General features: G+C 39.3%; 1 protein-coding gene across 1 annotated transcript in view; it reads right to left on the bottom strand.

Moving 5' to 3' along the window:
* The window catches only part of RUNX3 (RUNX family transcription factor 3), a 59,307-nt gene extending 35,923 nt beyond the window's left edge, over nt 1-23,384 (bottom strand). The window contains exons 1-3 of the mRNA XM_068268959.1: nt 23,017-23,384; nt 17,397-17,553; nt 8,960-9,064 (exon numbers count right to left, since the gene is read on the bottom strand). Of these exons, the coding sequence (XP_068125060.1) occupies nt 8,960-9,064; nt 17,397-17,553; nt 23,017-23,274 (520 nt within the window). The 5' untranslated portion in view covers nt 23,275-23,384. The remainder of the gene's footprint in view (nt 1-8,959; nt 9,065-17,396; nt 17,554-23,016) is intronic.
* Nucleotides 23,385-24,420: the final 1,036 nt, after the last annotated feature.

Raw genomic sequence — 24,420 nt, 5'->3', positions numbered from 1 at the left:
TAATTGTTTTATAGCCACAATGACATCCTACTCCAGGGATGTGTCCTGAAAGAGAAAACCAATTAGCTTTCTCATTATTTCTTATAGGCCACATCCTGTGATGTAGTTAATGTCACATCAGTAAATGGAGTGCAGGGGGAAATATTCTGCTGATTCCTTAGAGATTCCCAAGTAACTGTTAGAATAATGACAGTTTTCGGTAGGGAATACTACTGTCAATGTGTCTGTTTGTCACAGGAAGCGTGGGTGTCATTGGGGATATACAGTAGATGTCGGTACTGTTTATGTGAGTTTCTTAGCGCAGAGGTTCCATGGGCATTTTACCCTTTAAATTATAACCCCTCAAATCAGGTCATTAATTAGAGTAATATGAAGTTATTATGGTATGCATGCCGATATTGTTCACTTCTGAACTTGAATCTATGTTTTAGCCTCCATATATCATGACAGGCAACGCGTAGTCTAGACTTTGCCTGTATGGATTGTCACAGAAGCATTTGGTTAATAAATAGAAATAACAAGCTGAACCCAGGACTGTCAGTATGGGCTTGCAAAATGGTGTAACACAGCCGAAACTCAATGATGAGAAATATCTGCTTGACAAATTTATTTTCCTTCCTTCACTTAAATTAATGTGTTAAGTGGTGTCGTCTTAGAGCTTCTAATGTAGCAAACAACAAAAGTAATCTACAATTCTAATGTAGCAAAAACAAAACAAGTCAAGTCAGTTATAACTTATAACATAATGTAATAATCACATCAGGATGCCTCTTTGTTTTCAGAATTGAGCAGGATATGATGGAATATACAGAACTGGTAATCTAAAATAAGAATTTGGTAAAAACCTGAGCAAGTTCATAGACACAAACTTTAATATGCAATTGATCATGAATGTGCTCTCAGGCAATAACTAGATTTAATGTAAATTATATATTTGTAGGGACAGCCCTGCTCAATGAAGCTTACAGTAGAAGAGAATAGAGAGTGAATCCAAAGGAGAGGGGAGTCAGTAAGCCGCAGTGCCCTAACTAGGAAGAAGAAAATGAGACTGAACTGGGATTGGGTAGGTGGCATATTCTAGGTCAGATTGTGTGCTTGCCTGAAGAGGTGAGTTTTGAGGTTTGCTTAAAATTAAATATAGACGGGGAGTGTCAAATGTATTGAAAGGAGAAGCTCTTGAGAAGTTCAAAATGTGTGTGGGAGGAGATGACAAGAGCAGACAAGAGGAAGAGATTCCACAATGCCAAAAAACACCATATAACACCAGTGTAAAAAGCAAGTGTAAAAAAACATTCTTAAAGATTCTTAAAGATAATAATTATGTTTATTTATACAGTACTAAGGAAAATGACATGGAAGGAATGGGAATATAGCTTAAATACCCAGAATCATAACTCAGAAAACATGATACATGGAAGCCAGACATCACTATAAATGAGCCAAGGGAACCTTACAATCAGCTGCTTTGTAAGTTACAAGTGCATATAGTTCAGCCTAATCACAGTTCAAGGTCACAGATAGAAGTCCCAAGGAAATGTAATGGCATGATGTAGGTCAAATTATGTACACACAGTTATCTCTGGTCTCAGGCAAAGCTGGCAATTCTCTGACCTGCTATATTCAGAAGCTATCCACATTCTAAAGTAATAAAGCTAAGGCAACATTACACAGCACAGGCATGCAGCAGATTCTGGCCAACAGTTGCAGAAAATAGTGAAACCAATCACATATAATAAAATGTTATTAGACGTCAGCCTGAAAACATTGATAACTGCACTGGTGTTGCACTTTAGGGTTCTGACGTTGACATCTGTAAAATTTGAAACTATTCCCATTGGAAATCATCATCCAGTATATATTTGAATGTCTCTTATGTTTTATTGGCAGATGATATTAAAACGACTCATATGACATTAAACGTCTTATTTCAAACAACAAGCAGCTTTTAAAAGGAAATTCATTTTTTTTTGTTCTTCCTGTTTGTTCAGCTATGTCAACACTTCGGTATGAAATACGCAAATGCATTTTCATATTTTTCTGTAAAGACACCAAAGAGTGAAGGTTTGTCATGCATAAAGTGCAGTAACTTTGCACTATTTATAAAGTTTTTACATTACTGGTGAGTGACATTGTCATTACAGGCATTGAGTCTTTGACTTTTCAGCATCAATGCAACACAGTTGCATAGAAACTAACAGTATTACTAGTGCACAGTAATGTTTTCCAGTCTATACGTCATAAACCTCCAGGGGGTCAAAGTCAATGTAGCTTATGCTGGGAATACACGGTTCGTTTTTGCCTTCGTTTAAACCTTCGTTTCGATTGTGCCTTTTGTCCTTTTCGATCCCGAAATAATCGGTCATACGGTTAATATCACCACCCACGGTTTCGTTTTTTTTTTCGATTCTGATGGTTTCATTTTTCCAATGATCGAAGGCTGCAAAGAAACGAAACGAAAATCCCTTTTTACAGGGACGGACTAGCATAAACGAATATATAATCGATCTGAACAGCCATCAAGCCTACCAATGGCTCGATTAGATGGATAAAGAGAGATAATATCAAACATGTTCGATCACTAGTCGTTCGTTTTTGGGGTCTATTAATCGAAACTATAATGAGATTATGACTATTTTCACATACGTTTTCAACACTCGATTCGTTTACCGAACGAATCGAAGGTTTAAACGAAGGCAAAAACGAACCGTGTATTCCCAGCATTACATTGCCAATATTGATATTTTCCTTGGAACAATTTAAAAAATGTACACTTTGCTCTGTGAACTGGTAAAGGGTCCATAGACCTATTACTGGAGATGATCACAGAATTTTGACTTGATCATTTCCAAGACAGAAATGACAGAATCGGAATTTACGATCATATTTCTGATGTTCCAAATCCAAGTTAATTTGAGACTTGCAAAAGTAACAAGGTTCCACTGCATCCTTGGCCAGTCACACAAGTCACTGTCCCTAAACTAGCTACATACCAGGAAACCTACAATACTCAAAAGACTTATGTCCTGCACTAAGCAGCCATCCATACTAAGCTACCACCTACACTAAGCCACCGCCCACAACTGCACTGCCCACACTAAACCGCCACCCAAATGTGCGCCTGTGCATAATTAAGTATGCATGGACGCACCCGCAGCTGCACATACACACCACAACCACGGTACTATGTCGCTTCCCACACTAAGCCATCACCCACTACTGCCTCATCCACACTAAGCCGCTGCTGCACTATGCCACCGCCCACACTAAGCCTTCCCCCACAACTGTCCTGCCCACACTAAACCCGCCTCCCACATGCCCTGTACATATTTATAATCTTCGGTTAGTATATAGGATCATTAGCAACCCTTATGCTGGTCCCTGGTATAAAAAGGAGTTGAATTCCTGAGAGAGGTTTTTGAAGGTTTTAGGAGTTGAGCAGAGGCAGAGAGATGGAGACACGCAGGCTCTTGTGCACTGAGATTTGGGCCTGCTTGTTTTTTTTCAATAAAATAAAATTAAACTTGTCTGTTGGAATACTGTGATGAAGCTATTATTTTTAACTTAGTATTAGAAATTCCATGTATTCTGCATATATTCAATTTAATGAAGCAGTTTCTGATCATTTTCCCTTAATGAGGAATTTCACTATAAACTTCCTCACACATAGGTATCGCTTTCAATTATTTGCCATACTTGTAATGGTGTGACAGATTCAGCCTCATCCAGCTTTGCAGTCCTTGACATTGAGGGAACTCCTATGCCTACACAATCTAATATGCAGATTGCCACTGCATGCCAGAAGACCAGCCCTGTAAGGGAAACTATCCTCTTAAAGGATTCTTGAAATTATGTCAGTGTAGGAACTAAGAAGTTCTGATTCCTTTTTATTTTTTAGTAGATTCCTGGAATTTCAATGACTGAATAGTGTAAGTGACAGAATTTCTTTGCATTTTCTTCTAATGTCAGAGATCACAGTTACTATATATATTACAGATTTCTCCATATTAGTGCAGATGTATGTCTACACTTTCTGATGAAGGGGACCCTCCGTGGCTCAGAAACAAAAACGTTGTGTTGACTTATGTATTGAGGAATAAATACTGCAAATCTACTTATGGTGTGGTAACCAACCTTGGACTTACTGATTGTACTGGGTGTTTGCTTTGTATCCCATTTATGCACTCAGCGTACATACGGCAAGGTGTGCCACTTCCGAAACCTCCTACCTACTATCTCCATATTAGTAAAGACATGTAGAATTCTGTGCCGATCATGTAAGGCAGGGTTCACACTTGCCAAATTCGGGTGCATTTTGCACAATGTGAAAGTACATTAGAACTGACTGCACATATCAATCGACAGTGTTTCAGAAGCCAAGCAATTTCTTTACTTTTTAAACTAGCCGTTGTGGAAAAACGCTGATGCACATAGTGTGGAAAAGGATGTGCGAAAATACACGCGTGTCCTATCACACAGGATGAGGTCATTTTCATTATACAGGAGAGGTTAAAGAAGGAGTTACCGTATATACTCGTGTATAAGCCGACCCGTGTATGAGCCAACCCCCCAACTTTTGCCTAAAAAAAGTGGGAAAAATGATTGACTCATGTATAAGCCGGGGCAGGGAATGCAAAGGTCTAAGGTCATTGTTCCATTTGCCATACACTACACAACAAGCACCCAATCCAGCATATGTGGCGTGGTTTAGGAAGATACAAAGCAAAATGGAAATTATGGTTGTGTGCATCTCGGCCAAAGTATCCCACTCTACTACATAGTGCTGTGTCATGAGGGCACATATGTAGCCATGACTGTGTCCCCATCCCCTCTCCAAAGCAGAGCAGTATATAACTAAAACATGCATTTTAGCCAGAGTATCCCCTCTACACAATGATGAATGTATGGATTTTTGGCTCCTTTCACACTGTCTATTGTGTCGCGATGCAAAGGACAGTATAATCACATAACAATGAAATGCAATAATATTGCAATGGGGCCTTCACACTGTAACTTTTGCAGTGCGATGCAATGATTTCTGACAGGATCATTCAAAGCATGCAGTGCGTTACCATGCAATGCACGCAATACAAGCATAAAGTCTATGGACTGTATGCTGCAGTTTATGGGTTGCATCGCAGCAGTAGGCATCACCGTTGCATTGTGATCCTATTTTTCAGGATGTGCAATGCAATGTACTGTATATAGTGTGAAAGGAGCCCTGCATCACAGGCTATCACCAAATACTACTGTAATAGTAAGTCAGGCCCTTTGTAGGATTTCAAACATTTTGCATTTTTTTCTATTGTGGAGAAAATGTACAACTGTCACTTTAGGAAGCTTTCTGAGTTATGGATTTTCAAATATCAATGCATTTTCATAAATTGTAGAACAAAAAAAGTCTGTGCCTCTGAAGTAACTTCCGCTCAAATGTTACAAGCAAAACTATTAATAGAAACCCTGCTAACATTTTGTAACTAGAATAGTAGTACATTTTGCAACCACACTCTACCACACTGTTATCTTGATGTCCTTATGCTATACTGGAAATTGCCATAAAGTAAGCAAGAGAAGTATTAAGTTTATCTTTGTGTTTTGTAAAAAAAAACTTAAAACAGACAGGAACAGATAATGTTTTAAACAGATGTATACTGTACATGATTAGTCCACCATTTATTTAAAAGCAGAGCACCATAACTGTCTTTATTATCATTATTTATAGAGCATTAGCATATTATACAATGTTAAATTAGTAATGATTGTAGGTTACAGTGCAGTGATACAAAATGACAGGGGAAGAGAAGAGGATCTTGCTACCTCAGAGTTACAATATCAGAGGTGAAGGATCTCAGGAACAGGGCTGATCGGTACAGCTGAATTCCGATTTCGTAGAAATTCCGTGTACCGCATGCGAAAACCGAATTTCGTGTTCCGAATTTTCATGTTCCGAGTGCATTTCTATTGAAGTCAATAGTGCCAGCTTCTGCGGTTAATTGTAAAGCCCCCTTACATGCTATCATGCTATTTGTGAAAAGTCCGTATAGTTTTTGAGCAAATCGATTTCAAAGTTTCATAGGAAAAATGTTTTTTAAACTGTGTAAAATGACACTGCTGCAGTACAGGTTACTGCATTCCGAGTTCTGTATACATATTGTATACATTTCATGAAAACAGACAGCGTGGGGTCCCCTCTCCCAACCCTGATTAACCCCTTGTCCCCCATGCAGGCTGGGATAGCCAGAATGCAAAGTCCCGGCCACGTGGGGCTTCGCACCCTGAGCTAAACCAGCCCACATGGTCCATGGTATGGGGGGGGGGGGCTCTGGAGGAGAGGGACGGCCAACCTCCCCCTCTCCCCCAGAGCCCTTGTCCAATCCATTGACAAGGGGCTCTTCCCCACCTCCGGTACCCCTGGGATACTTACTTTGCAATAATCCCACACCAGCATCCTCAGGAGTGGTCCCACGCCAGTATCCTCAGGAGTGGTCCCACGCACCCACCCAACTCCCGGGGCTGAATGGCTATAGACAGCCTCTGCAATCTGTATTGCATAAGCTAGAAACACAAAAAATTGTTTGCTAAAACAAGAATTGTTTGCTAAAACACAGTTTCCTATGAAACTTTAAAATCGTTTATTTCAAAAACTATAAGGTCTTTTCACTATATTTTTTACCGTGTTCCTACTCATCTGCTTAATATACATGCCAAATTTGGTGATGATAGGCTAGCATGTAAGGGGGCTTCACAATTAACCACGGAATTTAGCACTATTGACTTCAATGTAAACGCGAATTCGGTACTCGGAATTGCAGAATTTTCGAGTTTCGAGTGCTTACTCAGAACTGCCAAATTCCGATGGCAAACTCAAAATTCGGAATCCGAGAGTTCAGCCTTACTCAGGAAACAGTAGAGCAGAAGTCAGCAACAGCGGTGCTGCTTAGTACAGGAAAACCAAACAGCCACTTGGGGCCTCAGCCACAGCAGGGGCCTCCTATGCTGACAGGGCCACCCTGTCTATGACTTTTACAGCCAGCCCACCACCGCCCTCCCTCCCTATCACTCATTTAGAGACCTCAGACCAGAGCAATGTGAACGGAGGGGAGAGTGGTGCAGTGAGCACAGAGTCCACTTCATATGCTGAAGTGAGGTCATTGCACACTTCCTGCATTTGAAGTGTGCTACACGGTTATTGATCGCCAGGCCTGTGTGCATTGGGGGTAGGAGGCATCAGAAAGCTACATACCCCACTGACACCAAAGACCTGTACAGAAGGGGGGGGATACCTTTCGCTTTCTATACTGGGGATGGCTATTCTATACTGGGTGGACACCTTGTCTACTTTTTATTTGGGGGGGGGGGGGGACTCGGCTACCCTTACTGGGGGTGGCTATCTATAACTGGGGGGGAGCTCTTTTGGCTATCTTGCCTATCCTGAGGGGCTTCTTATGTTGGGGGGCTATGATGACTTTGGCTGCTTATTATTATGGGAGAAGAGGCCTCTGACTGAGGGTGGAGTGCTGCAATTTATGTGCTGCTTTGGGCCACAAAAACCTTAGAAGCGTCCCTGGTCAGCAACATGACATTTGTGATCAACCTGTTGATCACTGACATCTGATGGGTAGATTGCATCGCTGTGCCAATCTGCCATCACAAAGAGCTCTGCCCACAAATGCAGAGTGGTGCTGGCAGGGGCTGAGAGACAAAGCTGCAGTTTCTGCTGCATGGGGACAAGCCTGCTGGCACAGGTAGCTATGTCTCTCTAATGCTAGGTACACAGGGTACGATAGATGGATCAGATAGATAAAATCTGTTATGTCCGATATTGCTCCCGATCGTTTCCATGCTCGATTTCTCATAGCGGTGAATGGAAAAAGATAAGAAAAACAAATGAGGATAAGAAAATCGGTCGAAGAATCGAGTGCGGAATCGTGCCGAAAAAACGATCGAGTCGCAAAATCGCACGAAAAAACATAACGTGTGTACCCAGGCCAGCATAATGCATCCCTGTGCAGCTCTACATATGGGAGGAGGAAAAAGAAAATTATGGTGACACTTAGGAGGATATACTGGAGTACTAATGATGATTTGGCTTTTATTTTTTGTTTTGCATTGACACTGCTTGTAATGGTTCTGTATTTTATTGCCTTTTGTTCAATAAAAGGTCTAAAACTAAAAAAACTACAACAAAGTCCCAAATCTCAACTAACCGGCATGCCTGAGGGGGATAAAGGGAACAGAACTTGTGGGGGTTTGCAGAGCTTTGCATCCTCCGGGGCTGTCCTCTACACTTCATGCAGCACCAGTAGCTTTCCCATCTGCCCGGAGGATCCGGAAGTATAGAAGACGGTGACCAGAGGATCAGTGAGTAGTGTCTGCTGCATGGGGGGAGGTTTTGCTATTTTTGGCAACCAGCAAGCACACGTATCTGGGATCAGGTAATCTACGTCTGTGCCAGATATTAGGGACTTTTCTGTATTCCAATTGCTTGGCTGTGGCAGCTTCCATTTCCCTTTCACCTCAGGGTCATTTTAATTGTTGCTATGTATGAAGATTGCTGATTACTGTGCTACAGCTAGTCTACTGACATGCCTTTTATTTTTTATGCTTCAACCTTTTGCCACCTGCACAGCATTATGATTAAGGCCATTTGTGTGTCATTTTACATTTATTTTAAATACAGTTTATGGAACATTTTTACATTTGGAAGAGTTAATTTTTAACCATGTAGTTTAAGGAATGTGGCATTAATATGTTGTCATCTCCTGTCATTCCTTTTCAGTAAGGGAACTGATAAGCTAAAAAAGGGAAATTATGTAGGAAGATTGCTTTAAACACCAAATTTGTTTGTTTATATTTTTTTTTCATTTACAGATTTCTGAGAAATGTAAATATTGAATGCAAACTATTTGTACCATCTTTTGATGGTGAAACCTGCTTCCATTTATGATGTGGAAGAACTTACGTCTTGGTTCTCGCGGTCCATCCACAGTTACTTTGATGGCTCTGTGATATGTTGCAACTTGTGTAGGACTTGTGAAAACAGTGATTGTCAAAGTGAAACTCTTGCCTTTAAACAAAGAGACAAAAATAGATGTCAGTTAATTGCTAATAGGCAAGCACTGCATAGTCATGCTTAAATAACACTCTTTAGGCACAAATTAAATTTTACCCTTAAAATGTGTATGCATTATAAAAAGTAACCCCAGAATCACTGCAACTTTGTAAACCAAGAGTAGAAAGCAGTACTAAAACTGTTTGCTAGCAGTGTTTAAGTCAGGTTGGTTGGCTAGGCACACTGGGCCCGATCCAATTCACTTTTTTCTACCAAGTTTTCTCCTAGGAGATACTTTTTCATCTTCTGTTTAAGATGACTTTTGAGCACTCTGCAATTAAAAGAGTACCAAAAGTAGGTGAAAAAGTCCTGTCAAAATTATTCTGAGTATTTGCTTGCTTGCTGCTGGCTTAAAATGCAATTTATTGATAAGATATGGAATTATCACCTAGGAGAAAACTTAGGAGAAAAAGTGCATTGGATCAGGCCCACTGTGTGTTAAATAGTAGATCACATAACCTATTGATGTGTTCCTGAAATTGATCATTTCCCTCTTCCACTACCTTGCAACAGTAGATATTAGATAATATTTCAGTAGAAAATGTGTCTAATGTTGATCATCGCATCGCTCTTGCAAGCATTGTATTGTGGAACATAGCAATGTAGCCATCCCTCACACACAGCTCTCACCCACAGCACCCTGTGCATTGACTGGTTAAATAACAGGCATGTCAAATAAATTTTCAGTTGCTATCTCAACAAATAGTGTTGAGGATTACCATAGTTTTAATAGTTTTTTTCCCCTTTGCAATAGAAAGTGTTTTAACTATTGTCTGATTCCCAGTTCAAAATATTTCTTTGAAAAGAAAACCAAAACTATTTAGACAGGAAATATCCAACAACTCCAAAAATATAATTTTATGTAACATTTGTGAATACAGACCTTTTGTAATCTAGAGCATGGAGCTTTTGAACTTTTGTAAAAATAGTAGGGTGCTTTTTAAAAACTTTAAGATGCAAAGAGTGGGGCAGGTTGCACTTAGTGACTTGGACACTAGGTGTCACTATTATGCTCTTACTCTTTTCTTTGAATGTCAGCCTAAGCAGTTATTACTTGTTTCCCATCCCCTTCTATTGGTCTGGCAGGTTCATCCAAGACTGGGGTTGGACCATAGGCTATCAGATTGGGAAACACAATGCAAAGATTATTGCCATTCATGGAGAAGTGAGAGCTTCCACTCCTCTGTCTGAGGAGGTTCAAGTATTAGAGACTAGAACCAAGTTGGCACTGGAGAGGATCAGGGGACACCAATGGGTACCACTTGAGTATCCTAGAGGGCAAGCAATGTCAACTTTTAGTAAATCCTAATCACCTAACAGGAGACAGTTTAAAGAGGAACTCCAGTGAAAATAATGTAGTAAAAAAAGTGCTTCATTTTTTACCATAATTATGTATAAATGATTTAGTCAGTGTTTGCTCATTGTAAAATCTTTCCTCTCCCAGATTCACATTCTGACATTTATTACATGGTGACATTGTTACTGTGGGCAGGTTATTCAGCTGTTTCTAGCTGCTCTGTCTGTTAGACAGCTAATAACAGCTATTTCCTGTCTCTGAACATTGTTACATTGTGGCAGTTTGCCAGCAGTACCGCGGTATTCAGAGCCTCTTGTGGGAGGGGTTTCAGCACAAAATCAGTCACACAGCGCCCCCTGATGGTCTGTTTGTGAAAATCATTGTATTTCTTATGAAAAATGGGGTATCAGCTACTGATTGAGATAAAGTTCAATTCTTGGTTGGAGTTTCTCTTTAAAACATTCAAAAATCAATTTAATTGGTTGTTGCTCATTCTAATTTCATAAACAATATACTTTACCATATTCTAATGAAAACTGAATTCTCCTTGTAAAGACTACCCATGGGTACAAGCAGCTGTTTGTGGGGCACTTTGGCAAAGTTCCCTAGCCTCTAATTTCAATAAGTTTCTTGCACAGCTAGTGAATGGTAGACCTGACAGGTAAAGCAATAAATTCCAAATAACACTAGATCTTATGGACTGTAATTGCCTAGGACAGGATGTACATGTTTCTTCTTTTCTTCTATGGTGGTAAAAAAGTAGACTTGATCAGACCCTCAATTAATGTCTTCCAATCAAAATACTGACTTAGAAGTATCAAGTATCAGTCAATCAGCCACTGCACACAAAATCTGATCTGTGCCCTGCAGGATTTGCACACCATTATAACACCATGCATCTGTTTATCTGTTAATCACTTCTCTGTACCTGAGCTACATTCTCCACCACTCCATCAACCACCGTAAGGACAGTGAGGAGAATTCCATCAGACGTTATTTTTAATGTCATGTATGACAGCCTTCACAGCCTTATGATGCTAAATACATCTTTTTTTGTTGGGATTTTTATATCCATTTAGCACGCTTACATTAGAGTGTTTGCATCTCAAATAATAACTGTATGAAAAAGCTTTTCCTATAGACTTGAAGCTATACAGAGGTCTTATTTTGGAGTTTCTGAAATTACAGCAATATGCACAAGATGAGTCAGTTCAAAGGAAAGACTTGGAATTATACAGCATTCCGGTTTGGAAATTTGTTTTGGAAGCATGAAAAAACTGTAACAGGATAATTAAATACAGGAATAAGAGCTTAATTCATAAAAGGAGAGATTTTCCATTTTCCAATGTGCAGCCAGTTAAGTGACGAATATGAAAGAAAAGAAAAGAAAAATATGCATCTTTCAGAAAAAAACAAAAAACAAGCTAAACAAGAAAGCAGAAATGTTACAAAAGTGTAAAGGACCTGGCATCTGTAAAACATACAATTACACGTGTTAAGAAAAAAAAATAGAAATATGAAGCTATCCAAATATGCAGTATATTGAATGTCAAAGATACTTATGTTACCCATAAGCTCAGTGTACAGCCAGCCTCCACCTAAATGTCACATCTGATATTTGGTTCAGCAAGATATAACACAAGTGAACATTGAAGTGTCATTTCAGTTCACCTCTCGTTACCTGGGACTTGGGGGCGCTTGGTAAGGATCCCATGATTTTTAGGTCAGTCTTTGACTGTAGCTAACTTCACTTAGTCAGCAATTCTTAGCAGAGTTGATAATGCCACACTGGTGTATCTACTATACAGGGCTAGATTTTTGAAGAAAAACAAAACACAGACCTTGGCCTAGGTTGGATGCAGCACATGAAAGAACATCCTCTGTACATGTGAAGCTACACAAAGAAGGGCTGCACATGGAATGGAGGCTTCTTCATGTTGGCATGTGGTAGCTTCATATGGGACTGCTGCACATGCTACCTATGAATTCTGCAATAGCACCCAATAATCAGAGTATTGGTAATGTGTATTAAACATATTTTGGGCTAGCATCAGACATGGTAGAATTGGAAAAACAGTCAAGAAAGTCACCGAGAATGCAGGGAAAATATATATTTGGGGTTTGCAATGCTGTTTCCATCAGTGATTTTGGTGCATCAGTCCCGGGAATTGCCTAACTATAACCTGTCCCTTTAGTGTTAATTCCTTCCTGATAGCTAGCCTTAGCTGCCCCACTGACTTTAACTTCTTTCTGATACCTGCCCTACCCCTCAACATTTACCCTGGCTACATACCTAACCCTAAGCTTCCCCAGCATTAACCCATGCCTTATGCCTAGCCCTAACCTTCTAACTGAAACATCTACACCAGGGCTGCCAAATACAACGATCGCGATCTACCAGTAGATCGCGAAGAACTGCTGGGTAGATCGCGTCAGCATTTTAAAATAGTACGCCAGACGCTGACTATGCAGCGCTGGCGTACCATTTAATTGTGCTGCTCTGCTGCCCTATGCAGAGCAGCACACAGCCAATAGGTGCAAAGGGAGAGGAACAGCGAGTTAGAGCCGTGTTCTGCCCACCCCCTTCCCTGCCCACCTCCTTCGTCCTCGGTCCGCCCCTCTCCTCCACCACATTGTCAGATCTCTTCTCGCTGCCTGGCGCTGCATGACCGGAGAGGCATGAAGTACTGAGACCTGTGACCTAGCAACGACCTGCAGTGGATAAGGACACGTATACAGGAAGTGCTTTACAAGTATACACGCCGTTACCCTCCACTCTCCTCTCCACTGCTGGTCGCCACTAATCAGAGGTTTCAGTGAAGGGGGATAGGAGAGCACAATGTGGAGGAGAACGGTGGCTGGTGGAGGGAGGGGGGCACCCATACCTAGCTATCTATATGTGGGGGACCTATGCCTAGCTATCTATATGGGGGGCACCTATACCTGGCTATTTTAAATGTTGGTAGATCTCTCGAGCTCGGGAATTTTAAAAGTAGCTCGCGAGTCAAAAAAGTGTGGGCACCCCTGATCTACACTATCTTCCTTATCCTATTCCTGAACCATCCTGACCTATGCCTAACCCTTATCAATAACCCCAACTGATAAAAAAAATCTTTTGTCATCTATTTTGTCAGGGTCCAGCTGAGCCCATTGTGCTATTGGCATAAAAGTTACTGGTGCCAGTCATAACATTGCAAACAGGTGTCTGCTAATGGCAAAGCATAGGATGCAATCCCAAAGCCATGCATCACATGATAATGTTAATATTCACCTAATCCACCTGCTCTGTGGCGAGGATATCACACATGGAAGGAGTCTGCTTCATGTTAGGGCAGCACATGCGCTGCACATGGAAGAGGGAAGTTGTTGTACATGAAAGAGGGTTGCCTAGAGGCCTAGGGGAATAACATATCATCTCAGCTCTGATGACAAATTGTTTTTAATTTAAATAGTTCCTTCTGTTATTTTTTGGCATCTGCAAGTTTATTTGTCATTTCTTCATTAATATTATCAACAAAATGCTCAAAATATTGAAAAGAAAATGATTCTCATAGCATAATAGAAAATTAGCTAGGTACAGGCATCCGATGCTAGTAGAAGGGTATTTTGCACTATCCAAATACTGCTGGTGTCTGTTAAACAGATCTACTGGTATATAAACATAAAGGGCTTGATTCACAAAAGAGTGCTAACTGTTAGCACGGCCATTTTCGCATTGCGCGTGATCGCGATTTTTTGCGTGAAACGATAATGTTTTTGCGCGCAAACGCGAATTTTCACATGAAAACGATATCGATTTCACCCAAAAATGTATCGTTTCGCGCGAAAAATTCGCGATTGCGCGCAATGCGAAAATTTGCGCGAAAACGGCCGTGCTAACAGTTAGCACTCTTTTGTGAATCAAGCCCATAGTCTACTGTAGGTGAAAAGGAGCAGGCGAAAAGGTGATTTCTGAAAACACTGGGGATATGCTGACAAAATCCCTTGTGTTTGATTTCTATTTACATTAAAGATCATAAAGGCCAGGAAGTCAGATGGGCACCTATTAAGATTCGATTGTCACCAAATCAGACCATTAACAGTTGATTGGCTGACCCTAATGCACAACTCCGGAAATATGTATAGTTATGTCGTATGATAACGTAGTAAATAAAGTGGCTGTAGGCTGTATTCCATTGTACTGTGTGACATGACCAAGAGCCAAGGTGGCTTGAACCAGCAGGCTGTAGCCACTCAGCAGCATTTTTTAATGCTAATATAATTCTGTAACACTTTTGAGCCAATAAAATGAATTTCAGCAAGGAGTGGTGCTGGATTCTGTGGAATTTTGTAAATAAAGTGGCAGAATAATGTTTTGTGTCAAAATAGGTTTTGCAGCTAAAAAAATGTACTGGCTTCAGGGCCGGTTCTCTCATGAAGCAAGGTGAAACATTTGCATCTGGCACAGAGATTACAGGGGCAGCATGTTTGTACTGTGTTTACACTAACAGCATGCAGTCAGAGTAGGAGGAGAAGTGAGAGGAGAGCGAGGTGAAGCGCTCAACATTGAGGAAAAACAGTGCACTGTTTTTCTGCAGAACTGTTTGCCTGGACCTCATGGACCTTGAATAACACTTGCTAATATTACCAGTGAAGTAATGTCCGTGGAAACACATGGTAACAACCAGTATTCCACTATCAAAAGGACATGAAGAGCCTTATTTAATTCATTTTTTTTTCAAAGGAGATCAATTTTCATCTTTTGTTTAAAATAACTTTTCATCATTCTACAAATGAAAATGTAGTATTTTCATTTTTTTTATAAGGTGTAAAAATATCACATAGAGAAAACTTAGGAGAAAGTGGATTGAACAAGGGCCAAAGATTAACAATGCTTAAAAATCATGTCCCATTGCTATTTTCCTATCAGAGATAATGGCTTGTAGCTCATCCATCCTCTAAATGGAGCTGATTTCAGAAGCTGTATGTACTATAAATGTGGCTCTAAATATACTATTTTAAAAGGTTCCACACTTGTTCAAGTTGTTTCTCTCATGTGGGTTATAACACATTTTTAATGTCTGAGAGCCAATTACTTCCATCCATTAGAATACACCTGAACTGAGAGGGATATGGTGGATGCCATATTTATTTGCTTTTAAATAATACCAGTTGCCTGGCAGTCCTGATATTTTTGACTTCTGTAGTGTCTGACTTACACACCCGAAACAAACGTGGCTAATGCAGTCAGACTTCAGTCTGTCTGAAACACCTGACATGCATGCTTTTAAAGGGTCTATTGCTAAAGGTAGCCATACATCTAGCGATGTATGGGCAGATTCGACCAAGAGACAAATCTCTCTCTAATTGAATCTGATAAGAGAGAGATCTTTCAGCTGCCCATACACCACAGGCCGATTCCCGATCAATTTCAACATAAAATCGATCAAACATCGGGTTCAAAATAATACAGACAATGGTATATCTACTGAATTCATTTCTGGAATCATATATCACCATGGGCAGCACGGTGGCGTAGTGGTTAGCGCTCTCGCCTTGCAGCGCTGGGTCCCCGGTTCGAATCCCAACCAGGGCACTATCTGCAAGGAGTTTGTATGTTCTCCCCATGTCTGCGTGGGTTTCCTCCGGGTACTCCGGTTTCCTCCCACATCCCAAAAACATACAGATAAATAAATTGGGTCCCCCCTAAAATTGGCCCTAGACTACAGTACTTACACTACATAATAGATACATAGACATATGAAAATGGTAGGGATTAGATTGTGAGCTCCTTTGAGGGACAGTTAGTGACAAGACAATATATATATATATGCTGTACAGCGCTGCATAAGATGTCGGCGCTATATAATTACTAAATAATAATAATAATAATATAGGGCCCTTTCAGGAGCTGTGGATGAGGGATAATATGGTGATTTCATCACCCCTTTCTTTGCCCTACAAGTAACAGTTTTACATGAGCAACTTAAGGTGGTGAATTCACCGCCTGCCAGCTGCTCCCGTCCACTGGCTAAAAAATTGCTAGCGTTTGCTACTGGACAGTGATGGTGGTGGACAGACGCCTCTCCCATGGTGCTCAGACGCAACATGAAATGATTTTTGGCTTTCGGGTAATGCCACAGTGCGTCAAACATGGCATACACGGTGTTACCAAATGCTGCCGTTTGGCTGCATGCAATTGCCAAATGGCTCTTGTGGCTGGCAGCTTGGAAGCTGAACTGCTTGACAAACGAGAATTTAAGCCGCTGTGGAAAAGAGGCAACAGGATTAATTTCTGCTCTCAGTTATACAAAACTGCAGTGATCCTGTGGGCAAGACTTGTTTTTAATGTATTGGTGAATGATACCAACATTTGAAAGGTAATACAATATTTTTTCCCCATATTTTTTGCTTTTAGGTACTTGATAATTTGTTTAAAACACAACTCCATTGAAGAATGTCTAATGAATAAGCCTCACTTCTTTTTTGTAAGTCAGACAAATAACCTCTGTTAGTCTTTTACTGCTGTCATTCACTTCCATCCCTAAAGATCTCTCCATGGGTGTCACATTTGCGGGAAGTAAAGGAAATGTCATCAGCAGGAGACTCCACTTATAAGCTTTACAGACTACCCAGCAAGCTCATGGTGAACCAGAACTCATTGGTGTGTGCAAGGGGCTACAAAGGACCAATAAGCCCTGTTACTAAAATGTTCAGCAGTGATGCATTGTGGGAGACATCATATGCTCACTCCAACCTGAATTATCACAAATACCTTCTGTTTTAAGAAGGCAAACTTTTATTTTACTTATAACCTGTTAGAGGTTCTTATCCTTCTCCATTCTGCAAAACTGACTGAAATTAGGATGACACCTCAGAAAGTAAAAAAAATAAAAAAAAACCTTCTGCAAAAACATATTTAGTTTATGCTTTTCACAGGATAATTATACAAATCATAAAAGTGTAACCTACCTAAATTTGGAAATAAACAAAGGGAAGAATGTAACTCACCTCTTCCACTTCTTCCAACAAAGCGCAGATCATTGAATCGAGCCACTTGATTTTTCATGACAGCAGAAGCATTCCTCAACTCAGCTGAATAGTTCTCATCATTCCCAGCCATGACTGTCACCACCGTCCCATCTGGAACGTCACCCAGTGCAACAACCTGAAGACACAAAGATATTAGTGTCACCTTAATGGCAGAAATCAAGAAGTTTTTGAATCAGGATGATACCATTTATTGGTTAAAGAATAAGAGTAAGCTTTTGGCTGGGCAGCCTTTGTCAGACTCAGAAATCATTATTATTATGCATTTATATACAGTGTTTACAGCAGGATTGATCCTATGAATCTGGTTGAATTGGCGAGCCATTAATGGGCATGACCAATAGTTTCTGATCGAATTACCACAGTGACTAGAAACAATTGATCATGAAATTGTACCGTAAACCAATTCTAACATTTTGTATAGCGCTTTTCATCTGTTGGACTCAAAGCGTTTGAGAGCTGCAGCTACTAATGACGTGCTGAACAGGCCACCCTTTAGTGTTAGGTAGTCTTGCCCAAGGACTCCTTACCGAATAGGTACTGACCCTAGCCAGGATTTAAACCCATGTGAAACGCAGAGCCCTTAACCAGTACTCTATCCAGATTAAATGATACCTAACAGTCCCTCAGCAGGTTACACAATAAAAAGGGTGCCATACATTATAAGAATAGTGGTAGACCAGTTAAAAGATATCAATCACCATTTGAAATTGGACAAGAATGCTAGCAAGAATGTTGTTTAATATCAATCAACCCAATGCAGTGCCTTGATTGTGTGCTGCTCTGTTCAGCCACCAGGAGTTTCTGGCGATTGCAGCAAGAACAGGCATTTCTGATCTATACAATCAATATTTTGATCTTAATATCAATCAGAAATGCCATAGTTTCAACAGATTTTCATTAGTCAATGTTTGTGTTGAGTCTATTGTCTAAACTATAAAAAAAATCGAGTAGTGTGTGGACACCTTTATGTCCCTCGCAATTAGTGGCCGGTTTTGAGGGGAAGCCAAGTAGCCTGCCAGTGTTTTTGGGTTGTTGAAAAAAACTGGAGCAAACCCTCAATAACCTGGGGGGACAGACATACAGCATACTGGTTGGGATTGAGACTCTAGTGCAGTGGCGTAGTTAATTAAGGAGCTTGCAAGTTGTGCATGGTGCCCCAAGCACTCTATTGATATGAAGCCCCAAAACCTACCAAAGACAGTGTCAGAGAGGTGTAATCAGAGTAATGAAACACTTAGTTAAGGATTACCACTATGCAATGCACATATAGAGGTGTTAATTACCAGTATAGCACCAATGAAAAGCTAATAAGATGGATGAAGAATGGCCCCTCTGGTCCAGGGGCCCTAGTGCGGTCACAACCTCTGCATCCCCTATTGCTACGCCGCTGCAATGAAAGGGCTAACCTCGTAGTCACTGTACAATGTATGAGAAGATCAGGATTTCACAGTGTGTGCCAGAACACAATGGAAGGTCTATGTGAGTCGTCCCTAGAAATGCATGTATAAATAATTCTCAATAGCTTCTAAACACAATCTTCTAGAGTTAGAATACAAGTCATCCATAGGGTTAGAATTACCGTCAGGCAAGATCAAAGCATAGCGTAAAATCAAGACTCTTTTCAAATTCATGTTGCAGTTGCCGAGTAATCAGTAGTGTAAACTTAATGTATTTGGGGGTCTTTTGTTTAAAAGCCAGACATATTTGCAGAGAACAGACAGTCATGAGTCCACACGTTGCTATGAGACACAGACCAGTGCCTGGGTGCTGCATGCAGTAACTGTTCAGTGTCTCTTCCTCCAGTGTCATTTCACTACAAAATTGCCGCTGTAAATTGGACACTAATGGATTTGGCAACAGCATTTTTGTGACTAATTGGTAAATTGCTGCTGCATATGATTTCTCTTTCTTACATTCATCTTGTTCCAAACATCAGTTTTAAAGAAAAAGATTACTGTGACTGAAAATCTGTAAATAACACCAACACCTGTAGAATAAAAGATCTTAAATTAAGTATATCAGCATATGCAAAGGTCTGTTGCCTTATTTGAAAAATACTATTGTGTGTACATACATAGAGGCACTTATGCCATTGTCAGGAAAGACCCAGAAGCCAGAAATACACTATTTAAATATTTAATGTTCAATAATGATTAAACTCAAACACAAGAATAATTATCAAGCTTTTTTTCTACCAGTGAATTTAGCACTGAAATACCATTAAATACAGTAGGTGCTGGAATGTTAAGAATTACATGAGAAAGGTAAGTATTTTATTAAAAGCAGTAACATTTTTTGGAAGGTTGACATCCAAGTTAATGACAAAGCCATTATATAGAACTTGACATTTTTAAATCATGAGCCCTTTTTTTTAAATTACAGAACTCAACCATATCCTTAGTTGAGACCTACATCACAGTTTCTGCAGTTTAGTAGATCAGATCACTTCTAAACTTGCAGAAATGTGTTCCATATTTGTTCTGTGTCTCGGTGTGTCTCGGTGGTTGTATACCTGTGATCCTTATTTATAACAGTGATCAATTTTTTCTTTCAATATATACAGACATTTATAAAATAGATGACACTATGTAAAAGATCTTACACAAGTCAATACTTTCAACATATTAGGGATGCTGTTTTTAATTGATGCATTGGCATTTCAGAGGAAGGTATGGTGATAGACTTTTATTATGCTCAAATAATCAGAAATAACATATTTTACTGTATATTGCAATTGTACAATTTACTTAATAATTTTACGTTTACCAGATATGAGGTCATTTTGATTCTGCCCGTAATTGACTCACTACCTTCGGATAACTTCAAGTAGTAAGTTATCAAAGGTGTGATCCTGATTGATAGTAAATGTTCAAAAGTTCAATCTGGTGTTTGCCCAATCAAGGGATGTACAGTTTTGTACTACATGAGCAGTAAAACTGAAGATTGATAGTGTCAGTGTTCCCAATCATGTTTAAACTGAAAACTGGTCTGTACTACAGGGCATGAGTATAAATAGATTGATTGGACTATTAATTTCTTATGTATAGCCACCTTTAGAATGCTTGCAGTTGGGTTTACATATATTATTACTTTTATTTGGGGGGAAGGGGGTTGATTCCTTTATTTCATTATTTTTAGATTTCTGTTGTATTTGAAATGATATATCTCGTATGGTATTTTATTCTTGTTTTATTCAGAATATCTTTTTGTAAATATTTTAAATGAAATCTTGTAACTACCTATGTTTTTCTGCATCCTTCTGTGTCTTTCCTTCTTTCTTATGGAAATGTAATAAATAATGTACTGTTATTAATTTTTTAATGTATGTAAAACCTTTTCCGTGTACCTCTACAAAATAAGTATCTTTATCTTATTGGTTTAATGTTCTCTCTATATTGACTTTACTGCTCATAGCCAGCAATTTTCATATAATAACAATATTACAGTCTCATATTTGTGTATATTTTCTATAATACTGCAGTAAAATATTGTATATTTTGCAATTTTCACAGAAATAAACATTCCTGGTGTTATTAAAATATTAAAATATGTATTATTTCCTGTTATGTACAGCATTAAGTATATTTTAATAGGCTAAATACACTTTACTATAATAAAGTGTTTCTATATACTGTCTATCTATCTTTCTGTCTATCTATCTCTCTCTTTATCTATCTATCTATCTATCTATCTATCTATCTATCTATCTATCTATCTATCTATCTATCTATCTATCTATCTATCTATCTATCTACCTATCTATCTATCTATCTATTTATCTATCTATCTATCTATCTATCTATCTATCTATCTATCTATCTATCTTTCTGTCTGCCTGTCTACCATGTCTAAAGTTGGTTGCACAGCAGAATATATAAAAATATCCTCTACATTATAAAAATATCCTCTGCGTAGAAGGAAACAGTGCTCCATTTTCACACCTTTATCTTTAACATTTTTTGTATATATTCAGTCATGCAGCATAGCATCTGCATCTGCACTTGAGCAGTACAGCAGTACAGACCTCAAAACTGCTCATTTGTCACACTACCTATGTTAACTCACGGTTCAGACTGTACATTTTTTTCCAACAAAACTTCAGTGAGATGTGTGTTTCTCAGCTATAGCTCGTCTGACCACAAAGATCTCATGTTTAGAATGTGTTAAATGCCTACCCACTGCTTTCCCACCATCAAACACCATATATGTTAAATAAAAGCATGCAATTTGAGTTTTAGGTGTACCACAATTCTAACTACACATTCTACTGAAGAAAAAAAAAAATATTCACTTAACAACATCTTTCATAATATATGGTAAAATCTGACGTCATTTTAATCTTTAAAAAAATTATGCAGCTATTTCTTAAAAAGCATAAACATTACACCTGACAAGCAAAGTTAAGTTTGCATCAAAGATCTGCTTGGGTGAGTGGAGAATAAGAAAAAATACTACTACTACTACAATGACTAGTACTACTTCCATCACTAATACTATCAATACTTCTACTTCCTTTCATACTATTACTACTGCTAATAATAATAACAATAATAATAAAAAGTATATACAGTACTTGTGAGGTGAGCACACCTTCCCTGGGTAACAAATTATCCTCACTGTACCCTGTGTACCTGAAAGAAAATACTAAATTGCTTGTATATTGTAAACCATTTATTTTGGTGACAGCTAAATATTAGCTGTATTCTTCAATCATAATTTTGCTATGTCAGTTTCAAGTATACAGAACTGTTGGTTCTGTAATACAGATAAAGCTACAGAGGTAGAGATATTTTTGTTGTAGTATTAATGGTTATAGTAAGCTCTTACTTTGATTATTAGGTATGATAATCTGTGAAAGGGAAGAAAGTGTAGTACTGAGGTTAAGCTGCTGGTCTCTGAAGTGGTGTACCGATTATACCAAACCATACTTCATAACCAGCTCCCATTCACTCAGTTTGGTTTAGGAACATCTTTCAACCTCAGTAGAATTGTCTAGGGTTTGGCTGTCATTGTATCATCATGCATTGTACTTTAATTATCATACGTTTTTGATTGCTTCTTAAAAATGTGGTACTGTTTTTAGGTATAAGTTCTAAAACAAGATTTGCAACATTTAGCCACGTTCGGTTGTGATGCTCTATCTATGTAGCACTATATTCTAAAATATTGCACCCAACACCAAAATTTTTTTAGCCTGCATCCTCAGAGTTTGATTTAATAAAGGAATATTATTTTGTACTTTACTATAAAAAAATAACTCTTTATTGAACCAGTCTGAATTTATTTTATAGTACAGTATAATAATATATGCATTCTTGCTTTTGATCTTATGACTGCTATTATTTTAGGTTTGTATAATGCAAACAATCTCCATTTGCACTTCACAATTATAGTAACGATATGTACATTGATGCTTTTGTAGGATCCAGTACGAGTATGATTATAGTTTCAGGGCACAGAATATGTTCATTTAAGTTATACAGCAACACAATAACATCTACACACACATACACATCTATGTTTAAACACGATTAATATCCAGCATAATAGCTCATTCCTATGATAAAATTCATATTACCTTGAAGGCTACTGGTAGGGTCTTGTTGCACCGCCAGTGTGAAGGTAAAACAGAGCACAGGAAGTTGGGGCTGTCAGTTCTGACCAGTTCTCCTGCATGATCCGCAAGGACGTCTACTACTGTCCGTATCTCCGTCCTTGTCCTCCCCGGACCAGAGGAGCTGATGGTCCCGTTGCTCTCTCCCATTTTTCCGCAGGAGAAAGAGGTGGATGGAGGAGTAAAGCGCCGGCTGGTGCTGGGGTCTACAGGAATATGCATTACAACAATGGGTTAAAAAGTGGCAGTCACTAGGATTGTATAATAAGTCTTATATTTCTTATCTGTAGCCTAATCCAGAAGCACTCAAAACAAGGCTGCAACCTCTCTCTCTAAAATTGTTACTAATCTTTACAGAAAAGAAAGAAAAAAAATAGTCCAGTGAGAGATCAGAAGCTCAGGAAGTGACTGTCTGATCTGAAATCTGCAGGGGTGGTGATGAAGGGGGAGCATGTGAAGAAATGTCGCACCCAAACTCGCACTCTCAAGTTTCTGCACCCTTCTATAGCACCAAAAACCACAAAGTAAATGTTAAAGAGTCAGATGGTAGCAGACATCCCAGCAGCAGTGCTGCATCAAGGCAATGAGTGGTGGTAGAGTAGCCTGCTCATCTGCAGTGGTCCCTTGTGAAGCAGCAGGATCAGGGCAGACCTTCGCTTTTTAAATAGATGCAAGCACCCTGCCTGCTCAGAACAGAAGATTTCTTTATACTGCAATCCAGAGAGTCTACAAAACATGAAAAAAGGCACGAGAAAAACAGAAGTTAGCACACATCTGTCTCCTTCTTCCTGAAGTTCAGCAAAGACGCAATGTCAGCTTAAAAAAGGCATGGGAGCGGTTCTGAGTGTTACTGATGCTAAAGCTTTCTCCAAAGACTTTATTTTCAGAGCAGGATGCTAATGGAAAAGTTCATAAAAGATATGTTATCCGCTGAGGTCCTGCAGCAAGTTTAGCATGCAAAAGTGAAAAAAATTAAGTTCTTCACTTCATTCACACTAACAGAACTCAGTAAACATTCTTAGCTGATATATATGCTTCTATCTACACACAGGGAAGAAGACAGCAAAAGCCTAGCATCTCCCTCTCTATTCATCTGCCAAAAAAAAGTGGAAAAGAGTTGTCCCGTCATGCAGTATTTACACCAGAGCTGTCACTGGAAGCAGAAGGGGGAGGAGGAGGAGGATGCTGGTGACTGGCAGTTCCCATGTTAGGTCAGCACATGCTAATACAAGGGTGTATGCCTAACAAGTCAACTCCCCCAGTAAAGTCACACAAGCCATTTCCCTGCGTGAAAGGAGACAAGTCTGCTGCCTATAATGACATTTCCTTCACTTTTACAACTTCTGGCATGTCAGGAAATTAATAAAC

This window comes from Hyperolius riggenbachi, chromosome 2 (genome assembly GCF_040937935.1).
Source record: "Hyperolius riggenbachi isolate aHypRig1 chromosome 2, aHypRig1.pri, whole genome shotgun sequence".
NCBI classification, from domain to species: Eukaryota; Metazoa; Chordata; class Amphibia; order Anura; family Hyperoliidae; genus Hyperolius; species Hyperolius riggenbachi.
This window is presented reverse-complemented; position numbering and strand designations above follow the sequence as displayed.